Raw genomic sequence first — 21,292 nt, forward strand, 5'->3', positions numbered from 1 at the left:
ACAAAGTGACAGTGTACATGTAGCAATAATAGACACATTTTAAAAGATTTCTGTAAAAGATCTGATTTATCTAGTGGATTATCCACTGACCCTGAACCCCTATTTTCCCCTGTTAAGGCCTTGTACACTGTTTCTCTGCTCGTTGACATTCCAAACAAAAGGATGACAAAACAAAAGGAAAGGAGACACACTCAAATTAATACATTTTGCATCTAATAAATGGTATTTATTTTTAAGGGAAAAGACTGCATAACCAAGATCAAAAGGATACTTTCCTCCCAACCAATTGATAGTATAATATTTTAACTCACTTCTGTTTTCCCCCAAATGTGCTGGTCTTTCCCATTTTGGTTCAAACAGACCCCTCTGGCCAGAAGCCTCCATCCCTCTCAGATATCCCTCTATTTGTTTACTCAGCAAATTCAAGCTGGTGTTGAAACTCACCTCAAATGTCAAATTCCACGTTAAAAACCTCTTCTCCTCAGGTGACCCTATAAAATTTTAGATATCTCTCTACTATTGAACTTTTTACATTGTGCTATAATTATACATTTCCCACTAGTCTGTCTGTTGACCTCCACCAGTGTATTTTGAGTTCATTAAAATCGGAGATCCTGTTTTATGTTTCTTTTTACTATTTTACCATAGATACTCAATAAATAATTTTAAATGCAGCAAAGGGAATTTTGCGTATATCTGTAATTTAATTTATACATTCATTTCAATAATTAGATTTATATTTGACTTTCATTAAGTTAAAAATAAAATTCCAGAAAGAAAACGTAGCCCAACTTTTAGAATAGATATAATAAATCTAGTCTTTGACATTAAACAAAACTACAAAATTAAGAAGATCTAGTTTTGAATTGGCATACAAATTATAGATGTGAGGAAAATAAGTTTGTATTATAAAACAATTTAATAAGGAAATTTAAATTTTAACATGTTGAAAATTAGTTGTGTTCATTACCATGTAATAAATTTAAGTTTATAACAATGAAAACCTTCAAAAAATCTCCAATAATAGGAATTTCTTTACATCATACTTTTATAAGAAAAAAATATGTAAGCTTGTATCATAAATTATTTATTTTTATTTTCATTTATTTATTTATTTGTTGTGAGGAAGATTGACCCTGAGCTAACATCCGTTGCCACTCTTCCTCCCTTTGCTGAGGAAGATTAGCTCTGAGCTACCATCTGTGCCCATCGTCCTCTACTTTACATATGGGATGCCGCCACAGCATGGCTTGATGAGGCGTAGGTGCGAGCCACGGATCCGAACCTGCAAACCCCAGGCCACCAAAGTGGAGCGTGCAAACTTAACCACTATGGCACTGGGCCGGTCCCATAAATTATTTTTTAAAGCACTTTCAAAGACATGCCTTTCAGTAAATCCAGATTAAATACACTCTCATATTTTCCCATAATGTGATGCAGTAAGTTAACAACTGAAATAATAATGTCCTGAGATCAAAAAGCTAGGGTTTAAGATAGAGTTTTCTGGATTTTACCTTGAGATTATCTAACTAGGAAAATTTATTTTCCTTGGATTTTATAGCTAGAAAACTGCTGGCCTAACTAAGTTTACTGAAGTCTATATTTCTGCAAAAATAGCTAATAGGATGGACCGTGGGGAAATTTTTCTTTTAACATTAGCTGACAATGTTATGTATTACACAATAGTTTCTCGCTTCCCTGCTCTAAGACTAATAACAATAATAAATAACATTTATTTAGCATAAATGCTAACCAATAATAAACATTTTAGACCAAGTGACCAATTCTCTCTCTCTTAAACCACTGAGGTAATTATCTCAAACTTATTTATCCTCATAATTTGAATTTGGAATTTTATATTAAATAACTCTATTAAACAAATTAAGTAATTCATTTATCTGATACGGGAAAGGGATGCTACTTACTGCAGCTGATTTATCCAATGCAATTCTCATAGCCAGACTATTTATGACAACATTTTTATATTTTACTACTGCCAGAGTTGCTGATTGGTGCAACGGCTGTAAATATCGCACATACCAAAATCTTCACGGCCTTGCCGCTTAGCAGCATTCGCACAGTGTTCTGTGGAACACTAGTTTAATTAATTCCAGTAATATGGAAAGAAGGTCAAATAAATCTGAGAAACCCTGGGTTAAACTAAATTATGCAAATTTCCTTAAGTAGGACATCTCAGATTCTTTCATATGCTAAAAGAAAGACACGATATGCAAAGTTTCTAAATATTATCAAACCATGGAAACATAAGCTGGGGGGCTACGGTTTTTCAGAAACCGTAAAATGTTGTCTTATTGTACAAACTTCAGTCACACACACACACACAACTGATGATTCTGTCATTATGGAGAAGATGCAAAAATTCTGACTTTGTCAACATATCCCCTCCATTAGATGACAATATTAGTCGTATTCTTTAATTCTTACCACAGACTCCAAATCTTGCCACATGCTTATCTCCTTTCTAAACCACATGGGTTCTTCAACTACCAAATGGAAGGAACACCATTAATCTAGGTAGGCCCTTCAGATAATACAGTCTCCAACTGTCCGCCATTCAGTTCTTATTAAAATCACGCTTAATAACATCATATTTATAGAAAGTCACCAGAAGGCAACACAATTTGCTTGCCTAGTTCTCAGTATTACATAGTGGATTGCAGCAGAGCAAACGTAACCTGCGTGCTTTAACTTAGCTTCTAACAGAATCAGTTTCAAAGGGTTCTGTTTTAATTTCACACTCTAATTTTTTATCAAAATATGTATAAAATAGTCGTATGAAATACTTTTTTCCACTAGCTATAAAAATGTTGCTCAAGATAGATATACTTGAAAGTGATAATAAGTAACACCTATATAATACATACTATTTACCTTCAGTATTCTAGGTGTTTTGTGTACATTGATTCACTTAATTCTTTTACAGATGAGGAAACCAAGTCACATGGAAGCTATGAATTTTGCAGAAAATTACACAGCTGGTAAGGGGTAAGCAGAAATTTGAACCAAGGAGTTCTGGCTCCAGTGTTCATGGTCTTAACCACAATACTGTATTATTAATAATCCCTTTTGATTTTCCCTATTTCTAGTTTATAATGCAGTAATAGGATGTGTTATTTCTCTGAGGTACTATTATTTTTACTGCTTTCTGATCATATGAATTATATTTCCAATTATATCTCTTGTTTTACTACGCCTGTCAGGAAGTTTGAAGCAGATTAACATAAAACTCAATCATAGCAAATCTGTGGGCTCCTAAGGTCGTTAAATTTCAGTTCTCCTTTGATTTTTCTATTTCTATCACTATCATCTTCCTCATCATCATCAAAACCACCACAATTTCCATCCTTTTTGTCATTTCTTTATTATAATCTTCTTATAGACCTATTCAAATTCTTGGTGAAATTAAGACAAATAGAGATAAATACAATAAATAATTTAATCATCATCCCAAGGGTGTCTCCCAAAATGTCTTCTGAATCATTGAGGAAATGTTATAATTAGTACAATTTAGTGTCAGAATATTTCATTGTACTCCACAGAAAATTTCACCTTAATCCTTTGAAAAATGTCAATCCTTATGTGTTATTTATACTAGCAGTTTGCCAGAACATTAAGTTAGAGCACTCAAATTCTACACTAGTATAAATTAAATACAGCTGGTCAATTCAGAGTCATCATTCTTGACAGTTAAATATATTGTATTTTATTTATTTATAATATATATTTACCTATTTTTAAATATTTTATACAGAATTAAGGTTAAATAAAGCTGCTGTTCCCCTAGAATGCTCCTCTACAGGCACAGTGGTTGATTACAATTACATTCCAAATGATCAATGCTGGGGCTACACTGCTTCCTGGATATTTTCAATATCATCCCTGGATAGAATCCCCAGGGCGCTTACCTGTGGTCACACCGTGAACCACTCCTTCCTTGGTTTTGGAGCCTATAGAAACAAACAAATTCAAAGCGTTAAGTCTCAAACGGCCTTATATTGCTGATTAGCTCATTTTAAATACAACTAATCAAAAAATTGCCATCTTCAGAGCCCATATATAAAGACAGCCTCAGGGGGCAAAAAGGCTAAAACAAGGAAATCCAGTAATCACTACAACAAATAGAAGAAAGCAAAGCTATGAGGAGGTTCTCTACAATTAATATTTTAGCACAAAATGATGACTTTTCATCCTCTTGTGTTCCACTTCACATATCAACTTACAGAGGGAAACAAAGGTGAGATAACACTGGGGCTGGGTGGGAAGATGACTTTGGATTCAGAATGTAGAAGCCTTACTAAAGTACAGCACAACAGAGAGATTAGTTAACCCATGAAACACAAATAGAAGAGGGAGGGAAGGAAGGAATTAACATTTGTTAAACACCTATTATGTAAAAGCCATTTTACATCTCATCTCCTTTGATCTTGTTAACATCCATTTCATATAGGTGTATCAAGCCCATTTTATATATGATGAAATTGCAAATCAAAGTTAAATGATTTACCTAAAGTCGCACAGGTTATAACTGGTTACAAGTACATTCAAGTTAAGGTTTCTATGACCCTAAACTCATACTCTTTCCACTAAGCCAGGCAAACCTTTAGAAGGAATGCAGTATTTTATCATTCAAGTGTTACTAATGCTAATTTCAAGAAGCGGTAAGACAGGAATTTCTCTCACATCTTGACCGTTACTAAGCCTTTATACAAGTAATTTATTAATATGTCATTAAAACTAAGTGGGTTAACAATTTTATTCATAAGTTCTCTAATGTTGCATTTTTCAGTGTAACTCATACCAGTCTTTTAATAAAATGTTTTTGGAGAAAATAACCATGGATTAGAGATACATTTGAAAACTACCCTATATGTAATATACTCTATATGTAAATAATGTAGTTCTATCAGATGTAGAAGAACATAAGGAAATGAGGACATAAAAACTGGGGAATAATTTAAACCTATATTTGGATATTAAGATAGTTACCAATCTCCAGTTTAAAAATGCACTGTTTTATAAACTCTTACTGAGTATACTAGAAATAACTGTAAACACATTTTAAAACAAAGGAAAAAAGTGTAAGGGAGCCTCAGATTCCTTATCAGTAAAATTAATACATAAGATTAAATAATCTCTAAGAAGCTGGTTCTTTAACTGGAAAGCGCAGCAGAATCAATTGGTAGAGTGAGGTTAAAAAGGCTGACTACTGAGTCAGCACCTCAGATAGTCAGTAAATATCAGGTAGAGATATTTACATTTTTAATAACCCTCATGATTTAATGCAGGCAATTCATGGATCAAATTTGACAAACACCGGTCTGAGGCAGTTTCTAGTTCTAAACTTATTTAAAATTTAAAAGTACATATCTATGATTTAAATAACATGGTGATCAATAAGATGATCTAAATAAATATACAGAACCATATTAAAATGTTCATTGAATATTTTTATGAAGATATACAAATATGGCATTAAGTGAAATTTGCATGCATCATATTTAAATTTACATTTTACAAAACGATCAGGGAAAGTTTCTACATTTAATAAAACAATTTAATATATTTAAGAACTTCCAATTTGAATATATTTAAGGACTTCCAATACAAAAACATAAAATAAACTATAACTTTTGTAGTTAAGAATGCAGGTTCTGAATTCAGATTTTCTGGATTTAAATTTTCACTTTACCACATAATAATTAAATATACACCATTCGATCAACATGAAGATCAAAGGAAGTAATATGTATAGAAGTCTTGAAACAGTGTTTAGTACATATTAAATACTTAGTAAGTGATTTAGAAGTTATTATTCTTTGCATATAATATTTGTAAAAGGATTTTCAGTTTAAAACACAGGACAGGCGCCGGCCCGCTGGCATAGTGGTTAAGTGGGCGCACTCCACTTCGGTGGCCTGAGGGTTCACAGGTTCGGATCCCGGGTGTGCACTGACGCACTGCTTGTCAAGCCATGCTGTGGCGGCATCCCATATAAAGTAGAGGAAGATGGGCATGGATGTTAGCCCAGGGCCAAGCTTCCTTGGCAAAAAGAGGAGGATTGGCATTGGATGTTAGCTCAGGGCTGATCTTCCTCACACACACAAAAAAACAAAACACAGGACAAATCACCAAATCATAAATTCATATAAATGAAATTGTGTAGTTGTTTTAACATGTTAAAGGATACAAGGTAGTATTTTATATATATGATGTGTGTGTGTGTGTGTGTGTGTGCACGCTCACTTTGCGTAGTACTGCGGGATCATGAAACGACTGCGGCACAAGCTGAGCTGAAACTGCGGAAAGTGATCTTAATAATCAATGAGGAAAATTATGATTAATCAGCAGTAAAAATTATGATTGTTCCATGACCTTTAAAATTTTTTGTCAAAACATTAAACTTTCTCTTAGTCATTTATAAATGTAGAGGGAATTGAAAAAAATTAGTAAAATATTTACTTAGTATACTATAATTTAAAACATTGAGAATTTAAGTGCTTTATTTCTTTGTAAAAAACTTATCGAGTCGTTTAAACAGCGCTTGTCTTCTTGTTCTCATCGTATAACTTCCTGAATGGGGCGAGCTTCTTTTCTGTCTTAGCAACTTGTCATACTCCTTTGTAAATTTGGATCAGTTTCCAAAATGTTGCACTTTGCACTTTTAATGTCATGATATATCTCTGACAGTTCCTTTAACGGGAGGTGGTTTTTCAGCACCACTTCCTCTAGGACATCTTCACCTTATTCATCACAACCACGTTTTCCGTGTATATTGACACCTTCACCTTCAATAAGTTCCTCTGGCTGCATATCTAGAGTCTCCTGAACTGTAGCAAAGTCAACATTCCCACAGTCAGCTATTTCTTCTATAAATAAATCTATGTTTGATTCAGATTTTACTTCCAGCATTTTTCGCTTCATTTTTTTGCTGCGCTTTCATCTTTTTTGGCCAATTTCCTCTTTCAGTTATGCTTTATTGTAAAATATCACGTGGGTTTATCACTGCGAGAAAAGGAGGCAACACAACTACGGGCTTTGCTGTCTGGATGAAATGAATGACCCACGTGCAGTGACCAATCACCAACAAACTTTGAAAGAAGTGATGTGATCTGATCATGGATTATAATGGATTGCTGTTACTTATGTAGTGATTTGTGGGCTGAAGAGCTAAGAGCAAAGTTTGTACTTTATGCAGTAACTCACAGTTTATGTATTGTAGTACAGAAATTTGAATTGTGTTGTTAGGGACTGGTGTTATTTAACTAATTGTGGTAACCAAAATTTGTTGGAACTATGTAAAGTGAGGACAGCCGGTATTTGAGAGAATATTTCTTATCCCTACCCACTTGCCAATCCTTGTACCCCATATTTTAAAAAATCACTAGGAGAAAGAAATGTTTAACAGTTCTTTCCCCTCTGCCTCAGTAGTACCTGAGAATTCAACCTTTGGCTAAATCATGGAATGTATCCTGAATCAAAGATAAAAGAGGGTCTTGATATGGTTGCTTTTTATCAAACCAATTGCCTGTTGTTTGCCATCAATTGTTTATTAGTATTTGTAATTAATAATTAACCTTTAATTGATGAGTAATCTGTAATGGAAAAGATATAGCTACAAAATAGGTGCCAAAGTGGCTTTGCGACTAGTAAGATATAAAAGCTGAAGGAACACCAGAACTGATGGCTTCCCTGAGCTGAGGTGCCCCACAGGCCTCCCATCTAATCTCTCATGACTTCACAAAGTGGCAGAGTGAAGGTTGGAAGTAACGCCGGGGAGTGGCAAGAACTCAATTATACTGTTGTTGTGTGTGTTCTGTCGACTTGCTCAACTTGGTGCAGGTGAAGTATACTGTGACTTGCGAGTTTGATATCAATCCATGCCTGTGACCACTGCTGCCTATTAGGCAAAGTGGCATTGGAAGAGTTTTGAAGATCATTTTCCTCCTTTACTATTATAATACTTGCCATTATACAAAGAGAACTAAATTTTTCCTGCTTTTAAATTTGACTCAATTTATAATTTCTGAGCCATTTGATTGAGAATATCTTTGTCTATTAAATTGAAGTATATTGATTGAAAATTTGTGTACAAACATATCACAAAAGGAGAAAAAAATCATAAAAACAGCACTGATTCTTATGGTAGTTCTTCAATCAGTTAAAAGATAGTTGCCAAAACTATATTATAAAGGAATGAGATTACTTTTCTTACTAAGTTTATGAAAACAGTGTGTCCAACTTTTTCAGCCATAGTAAAACTGGAAAATTTTCTTTAGTCACTTCCAATCTTTCAAACTAGTCACTGATAATAGTTTTGTAATGAAGGGTGAAAGATGAAAAGAAAATATGTTCAAAAAGTAATTATTCTGTTGGAAAGTTTATTTGATAATAATAACCATGGCTCCTATATATAAAAGTGTGCTTTATAAAAATTCTCAATAAAATATTAGTGAACCAAATCCAACGATGTAAAAGAAGAATTATACACCATGACCTAGTGGGATTAATCTCAGGTATGCAAGGCTGGTTCAACATTCGAAAATTAAAGTAAACCGTCACATCCAACACCTATTCATAATAAAAAAAAAAAAAAACCCAGTAAAATGGAACTAGAGGGGAAATTCCTTTTGAATATCTACAAAAAACCTATAGCTAACACCCTTTTTTATGGCAAGAAACTAGAAGCTTTCCTACTAAGATCAGGAACAAGGCAAGAATGTTCTCTCTTACTACTCCTTTTCAACATCATACTGAAAGTCCTAGCTAATGCAATAAAACAAGAAAAGGAAATAACAAGTACACAGATTGGAAAAGAAGAAATAAAACTGCCTTCATTCACAGAAGACATGATCATCTATGTGGAAAATTCAAAAGCATTGACAAAAATCTCCTGGAACGAATAAACAATTGTAGCAAGGCTGCAGTATACAAGGTTAACAAACAAAAGTCAGTCACTTTCCTATATACTAGCAACGAACAAGTGGAATTTGAAATTAAAACACAATGCCATTTACATTATCAAAAAAAAATGAAATACTTAGGTATAAATTTAACAGAACATATACAAGATCTATATGAGGAAAACTACAAAGCTCTGATGAACAAAATTGATGAACTAAATAGAGTGATATCTGTGATCACAGATAGGAAGACTCAATATTGTCAAGATGTCAGTTCTTCCCAACTTGATTTATATTTCAATGCCATCTCAATCAAAAGCCCAGCAAGTTATTTTGTGAATAGTGACAGACAGTTTACATGGAGAGGCAAAAGGCCCAGAATAGTCAACACAATATTGAAGGCTAAGAACGAAATTGAAGTACTGACACTATCTGACTTCAAGACTTACTATAAATCTACAGTAATCAAGACAGTATGGTATTGACAAAAGAATAGACAAATAGATCAATGGAACAGAGTAGAGAGCCCAGAAATAGAACCACATAAATATAGTCAACTGATCTTTGACAAAGGAGCAAAGGCAATACAATGGAGCAAAGATAGTCCTTTCAACAAATGGTGCTGGAACAACTGGACGTCCACATGCAAAAAAAAAAAAAAGAATCATCATCATCTAGACACAGACCTTACACTCTTCACAAAAAGAAAAACTCAAACGGGATCACAGCTCTAAATGTAAAATGCAAAACTGTAAAACTCCTAGAAGATAACATAGGAAAAAACCTACATGATTTTGAGTATGGCAATGCGTTTTTAGATACAACACGAAGGCACCATCCATGAAAGAAAGAATCAATAAGCGGGACTTCATTAAAACTAAAAATTTCTGCTCTGTGAAGGACAATATCAAGGGAATGAGAAAACAAGCTACAGACTGAGAGAAAATGTTTACAAAAGATACATCTGAAAAGGGATTGTTACCCAAAATACACAATGAACTCTCAAACTCAACAATAAGAAAACAATTTAATTAAAAAATGGGCAAAAGACCTTAACAGATACCTCACCAAAGAAGAAATACAGATGGCAAATAAGCATATGAAAAGATGCTCCACATCATATTTCATCAGGAAAATGCGAACTAAAACAGCAATGAGATATCACTACACGCCTATTAGAATGGCCAAAATCTGGAACACGGACAACATCAAATGCCAGTGAGGATGTGGAACAACAGGAACTCTCATTCATTGCTGGTGGGAAAGCAAAATGGCACAGCCACTTTGGAAGACAGTTTGGCAGTTCCTTACAAAACTAAACATATTCTTACCACAGGATCCAGCAATTGTGCTCCTTGGTATTTATCTGAAGGAGTTGAAAACTTAACGTCTACACAAAAACTTGCACATGGATGTTTATAGTGGCTTTATTCATAATTGCCAAAACTTGGAATCAACTAAGATGTCCTTCAATAGGTGAACAGATAAACTGTGGTACATCCAGACAATAGAATATTATTCAATGCTAAAAAGAAATGTGCTGTCAAGCCATGAGAAGACATGGAAGAACCTTAAATGCATATGACTAAGTGAAAGAACTCAATCTGAATAGGCTACATCCTGTATGATTCGAACTATCGGTCATTCTGGAAAAGGCAAACCTACGGAGACTGTAAAAAGATCAGTGGTTACCAGGGGCTGGGGGAGGGGGATGAAGAGGCAGAGCACAGAGGATTTTTAGGATGCTGCAAATATTCTGTATGATGCTATAATGATGGAAACATGCCATTATAACATGCCAAACCTATAGATTGTACAACACCAAGAATGAACCCTGAGGTAAACTATGTACTTTGGGTGATTATGATGTGCCACTGTGGGTTCATCAATTGTAACAAATGTACCACTCTGGTGGGGGATGTTAACAATGTGGGAGGCTGTGCATGTGTGGGAACAGGGAGTATACGGAAAACCTCTGTACTTTCCTCAATTTTGCTGTCATCCTAAAACTGCTCTAAAAAATAAAGTGTTTAAATTTTTTTTAAACTGTGTTTTATGACTCATATGTTCTGTTTTATTATGACACTCTCACAAAAACTCTGCAAGGTAGTTGCATTTATCTAAAGCATATTTTTACAAATGAGGGAAGTGATGCTCAGAGATGTTAAGTAATTTCCCCAGTATCACAGAGGTCATGAGTGGTGCAGCCTGGGCTAGAATTTGTTTGTCTGACATTAAGTGTATGTTCTTTCTAATTTTCCAGGAGTTAGCAAACTACAGCTTATGGGTCAAATCAACTCACCTCCTGTCTTGGTAAATAAAGTTTCATTGGGGCCGGTCCAGGAGGATGTACAACTATGACATACAACTATCTACTTTGGCTTTGGGGGAAAAAAAAAAGGAGGAGGATTGGCAATAGATGTTAGCTCAGAGCCAGTCTTCCTCAGCAAAAAGAGGAGGATTAGCATGGATGTTAGCTCAGGGCTGATCTTCCTCACAAAAATAAATAAATAAAAATAAAGTTTCATTGAAGCACAGTCACACTACTACTGTCTCTGGCTGCTTTCACACTGTAAAAGCAGAGCTGAGCAGCTGAGACAAAGATATCATGGCCTAAAATATTTACTACCTAGCCCTTTACAGAAAGTCTGCCAACACCTGAACTATCATAGCATCTTCTCACTGTCACTTATCCTAAATCCTGCGTTTGAGTTCAACTTTTAATTAGACGTCAGAACATAACCAATAAATAATTTATAGAACATACTGTATGTTAAATACCATGATAGATATTGAAGATGATTTTTTAAAAATGTGACACATGAACAAATTACAATTTTATATAATAATCTCAGAGCAGATAGAAATAACCTCTGAAAAATAAAATCATTTTATTTGCCCAAACTCATAATTGACAATGAAAAGAAAAAGTTTTCCAGACATAAAATCTATTTATTCCCTGGAAAAGAGCAGTGTATTAAATTAATATAAGGACTTTCTGGACTTAGCACAAACTAATGAAATGAATATCAGCATCCTAAAAAAATCTTTAAAGTTACTAAGTTATAAAGTAACTGAAAGCAAAGAACAGTTGCAAGCACACACTTGCACAACATGGAAAACAGGACAAATATAAAGATACAGATGATCTGCATGTCACTGATTCAGTAGTTCAAATTCCATCTAAAAAGTTATCATTCACACTTCACAAAAACACTTGAAATTAACTCATCAATTTTCTTCCTCTTGTAAAACACTTTGATGATTTTCTGAAAAAATGTTTCAAGATAGAGAAAGAGTAATCTAACTGAAGATTTGTAAGATCAAGTCAACCTAAAAAGAGTCTATGAACAGTGAGAAAAAAACAATAAAAGAAGCATTCATAAAAATCATTCCAAGTATACCCTTTCTCCTGCCCATCTACGGTGGAGAGAGAGTGTAGCTTCCTTTCACCCCACAGACGTGGGCATAGCACCCTATGGCACGCAACGTGCCCCTCCTGCACCTTCCTGCTCATCCGGTGGCTGCTGCTGCTACAGCTGCCACCAGAGACCCTGGCAGAGCTCAGAGGAGCAGGAAGAAATAGGAGAGGCAGAATAGGCAGTGGGTGAGTGTGTGTGAGTGTATCCTTGTGGAGAGCGTGTGTATATCTGTTTGTCTATTTCTTCGCTAAAGAATTTGAAGTGGTTTGTAAAATAACATCCAACCTAACCTAACACAGTTCAAGATAAAGAAAAGATAGTCAGGGTCTGCATGAATACCCCCACGTGGGAATTTAGGAACAAGTAGAAAGGACAAGCATCAATCTCATTATTTATTGTGTGTGTCATTTAATAAAGGAGCTATATAAATGTCTCCGAGATATTAGTAGCAGCCTTCAAGCACTTTCTTGAGCTCTTAGACCCCAGCGTACCAAGTGGTCATAAGAAGTAACTCCACCAAAGACTCTTCTGTTCTTTCCTTTATAGGGTCACAGTAGGTCTCTTTTTACATATCCCAGGGCCATACCAAAGTTTAAAATAAGAATACACTAAAATTATCAAATATTATTCATGAGGACAAAAAAAACAAAGGCTCATGCACGATTTTGATTAAGAATAGTCTTGATTATTTTTAAAAGATTGAGTTCTAAAAAGTGTCCTTTGAAATATAGTCACTTAGCACAGAAACATTTATTAAAAAAACAAAGTCCTAAGTATTACTGCAAAATTAATCTGGAAAAACAAAAGATTAGCCCCACTTTTTACTATTAGCTCAAATATACACATTCACCTACCCACACATACCTCTGACTCAGTCCATCTTTTTGACAAGTGATAATACAAAAGTGAATCAAGGGAGAAATACCAGCATTTAGAGTATCAATCATCCTAACCCATCAGCCATAAATAAACATGAAAATGACATTTGGGGCTTACCTACCTACATAGAGAACTCCCTCTTTGGTCTTTCCTGCTGCCTCTGCCACACCCTGTTTGGTTTTTTCAGCAGCAGCCACAACTCCTTCCTTGGCCTTTGAAAGTCCCTTCTTGATTACATCCATGGCTAATGAATTCCTTTACACCACACCACACTGGAGAATACAAAATACACTTTGAACGAGAATTCTTGCGTAAAACAAAACGAAATTAGAAGTACCCAAGGTGAAACCCACGGAAAGATCAGTAGAACAAAAGTTCGAGACTCTTTTAAGTGCACCCTTACTTCAGCCATTGGACAAAGAAGCCTTTTTTAGCTTTTGCATTAAAAATTTAGCATCCCCCATCCATCTTGGCTGGTAAAAGTCTAGTCCCCTAAACACGGATTAGAATGAATCACCGGAGCTGTTCTAATTTTGCATTTCCTGAGTGAGTTGCATGAAAAGATGGACCCCCTCTTTCAACTTGCCAGGGTCCAAATGGTGACATTACAAGTTAGAAGTACGTTTAAAAGACACATCACAGGAAAAGAAAGGGAGCTGGAGGCATGGGGTCAGGGGCACTCTTAAAACGAATCCCAGAAAAGGGCTAACAGGTTGATCATGGAGAAGGGAGGGAAGAGAACTACTCACTCTGGGTGTGGCTGCACTTCAGGCCAACTGCAGCCCACCCGCCCTCGCTCTAATCCACCCGACCATCCATCCCCGCCCGCAGCTATCTGCTCTGAGCAGGCGCTAGTTCACACCCGCCGGCCGTCTCCAGACGCGCGCCAGCCGCCCGAGGGGGCGTTCTCAGCGCACGTGAACCCGCTACCCACCCGAACCTGCACCTGTTAACCCCTTACCACCTGTTGACTTGCCCTCTCTGCACTTCCATTTAATTATCTGCTAAACACAGCTTGTTTACTTTACAAAGAGAACCGAGAGGGCGGACTGGGATTTCAAGTAAGAGAGAAATAAAAGTTGGACGCTCTCGTTCCACCTAGCATCCTCGCGTTTCCCAAAGGAAAAGCGTATCCGGGAGAAGCCTGACCTCTCAGCCTCTGAGGACGAGAAGAGTGAAATACCGGAACAGGAGGAAAGCCAGGGCAACTTACTTTCCTCAAGCTCACCAAAGGGATAAGAACCCACCTCCGAGACTTGACACAGCGGGTCCTCACTGCAGCCCCCTCCCCCCCACCCCACCCCCGCCCCCAGGCGTCCACAATGACTCCTCTCCCACCAGGTTTTCTCCAGGATTTCCAAAGCTGCCAGTTTAGATCCACAGGTACTTACCTGAGTCGCTCCGCTCCTCAGAACTCCGATTCCCCACCCCACCCCCTCTTTAAAAACAAATTTAAACAATTTCCAAATATTATTTAAATGGGAAGAGGGAGGATAAGGAGCGGACGGGAAGGGCGGAGGCGGTACCAGGAGAGGGATTGTCCCCAGAGGAGGCTGCTGTCAGCACAACCCGGCAAAGAGAGGCTGGGGGCGTGGGAGGCGAACCCGCGAACTGTCGTCGAATTGCCACTCCTCGTCCCCCGCACGGGAGGATCCGAGAGAAAGAGACAGAGGGTCGGAGGGGAAGGCGGGGAGAGAGCGCGAAGGATGCTAAGGGCAAGGCTCGGTCCCCGGGTCTGCTCTAAAACCAGCACACACCTCACCCCGCGTCGCCGCGCTCGGTCGCTCGCCCCCTCTCGGGTCCCCTTCCCGTCGTCGTGGTCCTCCTCCTCCCCTTCCTCCTCCTCCCGCTCCTCCGCTCGCCGCCCCCGCAGCTGATTTGTCAGCGCCTCTCCCCGCCCCTCGCCCGGCGCTCGCTGCTTTCCCTGCCGCGTGCACTTCACTCCTCTTCTCGGATGGGGAGGGGGGCGGGGAGAAGGCTGTACCTCCAACTCCAGCCGCCCGCCTGGGCCTGGGAGGCGGGAAATGGGGTGTCTTGCGCTTCACTGCAAGTTCAGGGTCACGGGGACTCTTGCGGGGATCGGGAGCGGTTAGGCTTGGGCTGATGGCTCTCTCTTTCCCATCCCCCGTCCTTCCCTGTCTCCGCCTTTCCCTCTGGTTCCTCACGAGGACCCCCACGTCAGAGCCAACCTGGGGGAGTGGGGGCCTGAGGGATGGACCGCCAAAGATAGAGCCAATCTCTCGGGGAGCTGCTGAAGAAGGCAGGCAGCTCAGGAAGGATGCTCACATCGGCATCGCCAAGAGCACGTTTCCCTCGGATCGCTGAAATTTGATTAATGGTCGTAGGAGACAACGTTAAAGGTGCTTTTGTTTAAATATCTGCCAGATTTTCGTTTGCTCTTAACCTCTCATGATCCCGACGGGGTCCCGCGGGTGGGGAGGAGAGTAGCAAGGATGAGTTACAGGTTGAGAAGGCAGGAGGAGGCTCGTCAAATCCTCTTCCCACCCCACTATCACCATTTTCTTTTCCACCAATCAGCGGCTGCCAGACGCCGATTTTTCCCATCAGCGGAACGAGGAATAAATATTCCCCAGCCGTCGAAACCAAGCAGCTATATACAGCTTTTCCTTCTCGAAACGGAATTTACTTTTCAGATTCAAGTGCCTGGATGGAGGAGACAAATCCAGCGTGGTTTATTTTCCCGAACCGTCATATCCAATTCTTTCTTCCATCCCTTTTGAAAGGGAGATTCTACACACCGCTCACCTTTCTGACTTCTGATTCACGTTGCCCTCGGAGCTGACACCTAACCCCATCCCACACACAGACATACGGGCAAACGCGCGCGCGGGCTTCAAGAAAATTTTTGCATTGCTTAACATATTTTCATCTCTTTCAGAGCTGGAGGGAAAACAGCTGTTCCTGGATCACACCAGAATGGAGAACCAAGCTCCTCCCTCTAACAGAATGCCTTTGCTTTCTTTGCCTGGATTGGGAGGATGATTTTAGCCCTGGAAGGGAAAAACAAGTCTTTGCTGTATGTTTTCATTTGTTTTGCGTTTATTTTTCTTAGGAAAAAAAAATGCTGTCCCTGATCCTTGCACTCACTTGGGTTCTGAAATTTGAGTAAAATGCAATTTAAATCTACAAAACCGTTTGAAACCAAAAGGGGCAGAAAGCAACTGTCTATATTGCTTAACAACTCCTTGCACTATTGTCTGCCCTTTTTACAAGTAGCCTTTCCAAAATGCTCAGACTGTATTTTGTTTCCTTGGGATCAGAGGAAGAAGGTTAAACTGGGAACTGGTTTGCTGTCTGGCTTTGAGACCTTGAACAAGTTATGTCCTCCTGTTCCGCTTTCTTTGTAAAAGGAGAGGAACCAAGATGACCCCTCTCTGTTCAACTTTTTATTATGGAAAATGTTCAAACATATCCAAAAGTAGAGAGTAAAGGACTCTCATGTGAATGTCACTTAACATCCATGATTTTTTAATGTATGGCTGATCATGTCTTATCTATATGCCCACCCATTCCCCATTTCTTATCACTGCCCTCTCTCCATTCTTTTTCACTAAATCTCAAGAACTACATATATCTTTTCATCTGCAAATATTTAGGCATGCATCCGTAAAACATAAGAACTATTTTAAAATAATGACAATAACTTTTAGATGGTCCTTTTAAAAATTGAAATATAATTTATGTATAGTAAAATACTTAGATCATAAGTGTTCTTTTAAACGAGTTTTGAAAAATCCGTGCAACAGTGTAACCCACACCATTCTGAAGATCTAGAACGTTTTCATCATCCCTGAAAGTTCCCTTGTGCTGTCGTAGTTGTGCATATTCTAGAATTTCATAAAAATGGAATCATACAGTATGAACTTTTCTCGTATCTGTCTGGCATCTTTCATTCAGCATAATATTTGTGAAGTTCATTCATGTTGCTGCATGTATCAGTAGTTTGTTTCTTTTTATTGCTACTAATAACAAATGTTTTCCTCTGTGACCCGTCACAAATATGTACCTTGATAGATTATTATGACAATTATTTAATTATTTCATGTAACATATTTATAGTTTAACAGAGACCTTCTTGAGACCTAGTGCTTTAAATCAAAGGGGCAAATAAAAGGACAGATATTTTAAGCCCCACTGCAGACCAAAGAGAGACTTATTTTGAAGCAGTTGTTACTTTTTGTGCTTCTTATAGCATTGCACAATTCCACAGCTTTACGCTTGGTAAAGGACTAATGTACTATACCATTTAATCACAACAAGTGGGTAAGATAAGTTTTATTAGGTATCTTTTATAGACAGGGAATCTGAGGCTCAAAGAATTTTGATAACAGCTCTTGAGTGGCAGAGCTGAGATAATCTAGCAGGAACTGTTCCAAAAGGCACAATTGTCTTCTGAATTGGCGGTTACTCTCTGGAACCTTACTGATTGGGTGTAGTATAGGATGAGAGGGAAAAAGTGGGACCCAGTTCTATTAGAAATAGTTTTCGAATTTGGATGTGACAATGAAAATGAAGAATTTATGTTATTATAAAACAGTACATTCATATTTGAAATTTTGCCTTTTCTATATCGGTAATTCTCAGTAGGGGAAGATGATTTCTCACCATCCAAAAAAAAAGAAAGAAAGAACTGTGAAACAACTTTTGTCATTTTGAATTATAATTCTGTTTTACTCTTCTTTTCACACCTCAAAGTGCCTTGCACACAACAAGCATTCAATAAACTTTTAATTACTGATAGTATTAATAGCGACATTTCTTATGTTCTACCTGCAGTTTCTTAGCTCTGTATTCTTAAGGAGACAGAACTACTCAAGAACAAAGAAGGGAATTGGAAGTTAATAAATATTTTTTTTCTTGTCATCATTGATTGACAGCATGGCCTTGAGTACAGTTTTAATCCTCTGAATATGACTTTGAAGTTTAATCTCATTGAATGGCCTGTACCTCACGAGGAGGATGGAAGAATAACTTACTGGGAAGTATTACTGATGTTCACATTTTGTTAATAATTGCTATATACATGTTTGGTTTTCATTTTGATAAATGAAATATACATATTTTGCTGCTCTTCAATACTATTGTTTTATCTGGGTTTAAAATAGTAATTTAGCTATAGATTAACATTCTATGAAATGCATGATTAATATTCTATGAAATGCGTGATTAACTTAGACTCTCTTTGTCTTTCTTCTCCGTAAAATAATTGATTTTTGACGCGTGCCATGCGGTAAGCTTCTGCTGCAGAACGGAATGGTGTGAAAAATAATGAAGCTGTCCATGACCAAGTGATTTAAGAGAGGGGAAGAACTGATTTAATGTGTTTAAGTGAGGAAAATACAATCTTTACTATCTTTGGATAATATTCCGTATTCGTTGTGAACACAAGGGGCAATGTTGATTCTTGGGCCACCTGTTTCTTGTTCTCTTTCTGAACCTTCCTCTCATCTTCTGCAAATGTATGAGAAACATGCGGTAGAGAGATCTTCGTAGGCTTCTCTTGTAATTTCGTAATGGACACAGAAGGGAAAGCTTAATGCACAGTTGGGATAGCATTGTGTATGATTTTGGAAAGCAGTTAAGCTTGAAACAGGGCAATAGGGTTACCCCAAAGAGAAATGAAGAGCAATGAAGAGGGAGTATTGTTTTCAAAGAATATTCTCTAATTTGACCCTATGGGCACTTCATATTGTTTCTACAATACTATAGGCAGAAAAAATAATAGACATTTATTCCAGCACAAGGTAATTTATCATATTTACTAATACTGTAGTATAGTCTCAACAATGTAGAATGACTATATATTGTGACCACAAGAAGTATGTAATGTGAAATATGTGAAATTCAATTGGATATCATTTTAAATATCCCTGTGGTTTTTGTGGTACTAAGAATATGAAGATATGCAAGATTCCAAGGTGAAAGACTTTAAAACCAGATACGAAAGATATTTAAATGTTTTAGGATCTAAACCATTCAAATGACTTTAGTATTAGAAGGAAAAACATATTTACGAGCTCAAAAAATGCACTAAACCCTGGTGAGCGTGGGAGACTTCTGAGAGTTGGGGTACTGGGTAGAAGTTAAATGCAGGGACTTAACAAGGCTCTACTACTTGGTAGCAGTTACTGAGAGAAAGCATCCAACCTCTCTAATCTCTAGTCTTCTCATCTATAAAATGGGGGTGATATTTTATTTGTCTTGTGTGGTTGTTGTAAGGAATAAATAATATGGTTCTTAGTAAAGAACCGAGCACAGTGGAATCTCTCAATACAAGTACCCATTATTAATATCTAGCCCCCATGTTTTAGGGTGCCCTAGGAAACACTTTTTTCCTTACAGTAGTTTTCAACATTATTCCCAGCCCTCAACAACCTCCCGTCCCACTGTTAACACACCTCTAGTGTCCGATGCCTCCCCATCAATAACTTTAGCTTACTATGGTAAGTAAAAAATTTCCAACCAGGGATGGAAGTTGTGGGGACACAGGATGGGGGTAGTTAGGGAGTGTTGATAGGGGTCGTTAATTTAAAAATCTGCCAATGTCTCTTTTCTCTCCTTAATGTGTGGATTGCAATAACAACATCACTCACAGCAATTTGCTTCGGCAGGTGAAGAAATATAGTAATAGTGATAGAATTAACATTTCACTATCTTTACTGACAGTTTTACATTCTTTGGACGTGGTTTCTTCAAAGTGGCGGTAGTGGAGCTATGTATGAGTTATGTTGATTTGCCAAGGGAGAAAAATTAAATGATACAACAAATGGTGTTCCAAGTTTACCAGACTTGTTGTGACAGCAGCTTTGAAAGGCTTCGGAACGAATATCCAATTTAGAGATAAACTCAGCCTGTAATCTTCCAGGTGAGTGAAGAATGGACAGACTGATAAGACAGTGACAGATCTACTTCCACTTTTCAGCACCATTTGTGTTCAAAGAGACAGGAAATAAATGGAGGAAAAACTATTTCAGGGGAATTTATGTTTTGTGTAGTGTTTTGAAAGGAAGTTATAATGCCTTCATAAACAGAGAAATTAATAAAATGAGCATGTTTCTTACAATAACAAAATTATCCAGGCATCTAATATAATTTCCTCTGTAGATAATTTGACAGCATGAAGTGGCATTTAAGCAATTTTCTTCAATGCTATATAAAAAAGCACTTCATTAGTGTTTTGAAAGCTTGTTATCCCACCTAAAATTATAAATGTATATTATTAAGAGATTAAGAAAAGGAAATTAGTCAAAGAAGAAATTATTTCTTAATGGTTACTTGATAAATACTTTAACGTCAAAACATATCCTTGTCAATACATACAGATTTGTAACATCATTTTGACTAAAAAACACTACAAGGTATCATGTATTTAATCAATCATCTATTTTTAATTTATTTTTATTTTTAACTTTTTAAGCATCATGAGTTCAATTTCTCTTCCATTGTCTTCACAAGAGTGGGGAAAAGCTTATCCATATACTCAGCCTAATAATTCTTCATATATATTTAACTATTATGAATAAGTTCCTCTTAAATCAACTTCTCTATGGTAAACAATGATCATTCTTTAAGTCTCATGGATTCTTTTCTGAGTCCATTTCTATTTAAATTCTCTTTAACTTTCCTCGTTAAAATATTGGACTAAAACTTGTTTTTTGTTTTTAGATCAGAATAAGAAGAAACTCCAAGTAATCAGATTACCAACAAGAAGGATTTTTTGATAGTAGTGGCTATTAAAGATTTGAGAATGGTTAAAAAGTAAAGTTGTATAGAGGAAGATGGGCATGGATGTTAGCCAAGGGCCAATCTTCTTCAGCAAAAAAGAGAAGGATTTGCAACAGATGTTAGCTCAGGGCTAATCTTCCTCACCAAAAATAAAAATTTTAAAAAATAAAATAAAGTTGTATATTTTTATGTTACATTATCAAAATTTAAAGTGCGGAAATAGATCTGCTTAAGTATGTAAATCTCTAATTCCTATAGGAAATCTAACTAGACGTTTCACAGATATGTCTTTAAATACATGTATAACAAAGAAAAATTAGCATT

The 21,292-nt window shown here is 37.0% G+C and overlaps 1 protein-coding gene and 1 long non-coding RNA gene across 2 annotated transcripts in view; one reads left to right on the forward strand and one right to left on the reverse strand.

The window, feature by feature from the left end:
• Nucleotides 1-15,038, reverse strand: part of SNCA (synuclein alpha) — a 118,845-nt gene extending 103,807 nt beyond the window's left edge. Inside the window, exons 1-3 of the mRNA XM_058547507.1 lie at nt 14,980-15,038; nt 13,344-13,494; nt 3,927-3,968 (exon numbers count right to left, since the gene is read on the reverse strand). Of these exons, the coding sequence (XP_058403490.1) occupies nt 3,927-3,968; nt 13,344-13,464 (163 nt within the window). The 5' untranslated portion in view covers nt 13,465-13,494; nt 14,980-15,038. The remainder of the gene's footprint in view (nt 1-3,926; nt 3,969-13,343; nt 13,495-14,979) is intronic.
• A 126-nt stretch (nt 15,039-15,164) lies between these two features.
• LOC131409790 (uncharacterized) lies at nt 15,165-18,378 on the forward strand. Its single transcript, XR_009221012.1, has 3 exons — nt 15,165-15,582; nt 16,122-16,259; nt 18,121-18,378. It is a non-coding gene; the product is annotated as an uncharacterized LOC131409790 (long non-coding RNA).
• The last annotated feature ends 2,914 nt before the right edge of the window (nt 18,379-21,292 follow it).

Source organism: Diceros bicornis, chromosome 8 (genome assembly GCF_020826845.1).
Source record: "Diceros bicornis minor isolate mBicDic1 chromosome 8, mDicBic1.mat.cur, whole genome shotgun sequence".
Lineage (NCBI taxonomy): Eukaryota > Metazoa > Chordata > Mammalia > Perissodactyla > Rhinocerotidae > Diceros > Diceros bicornis.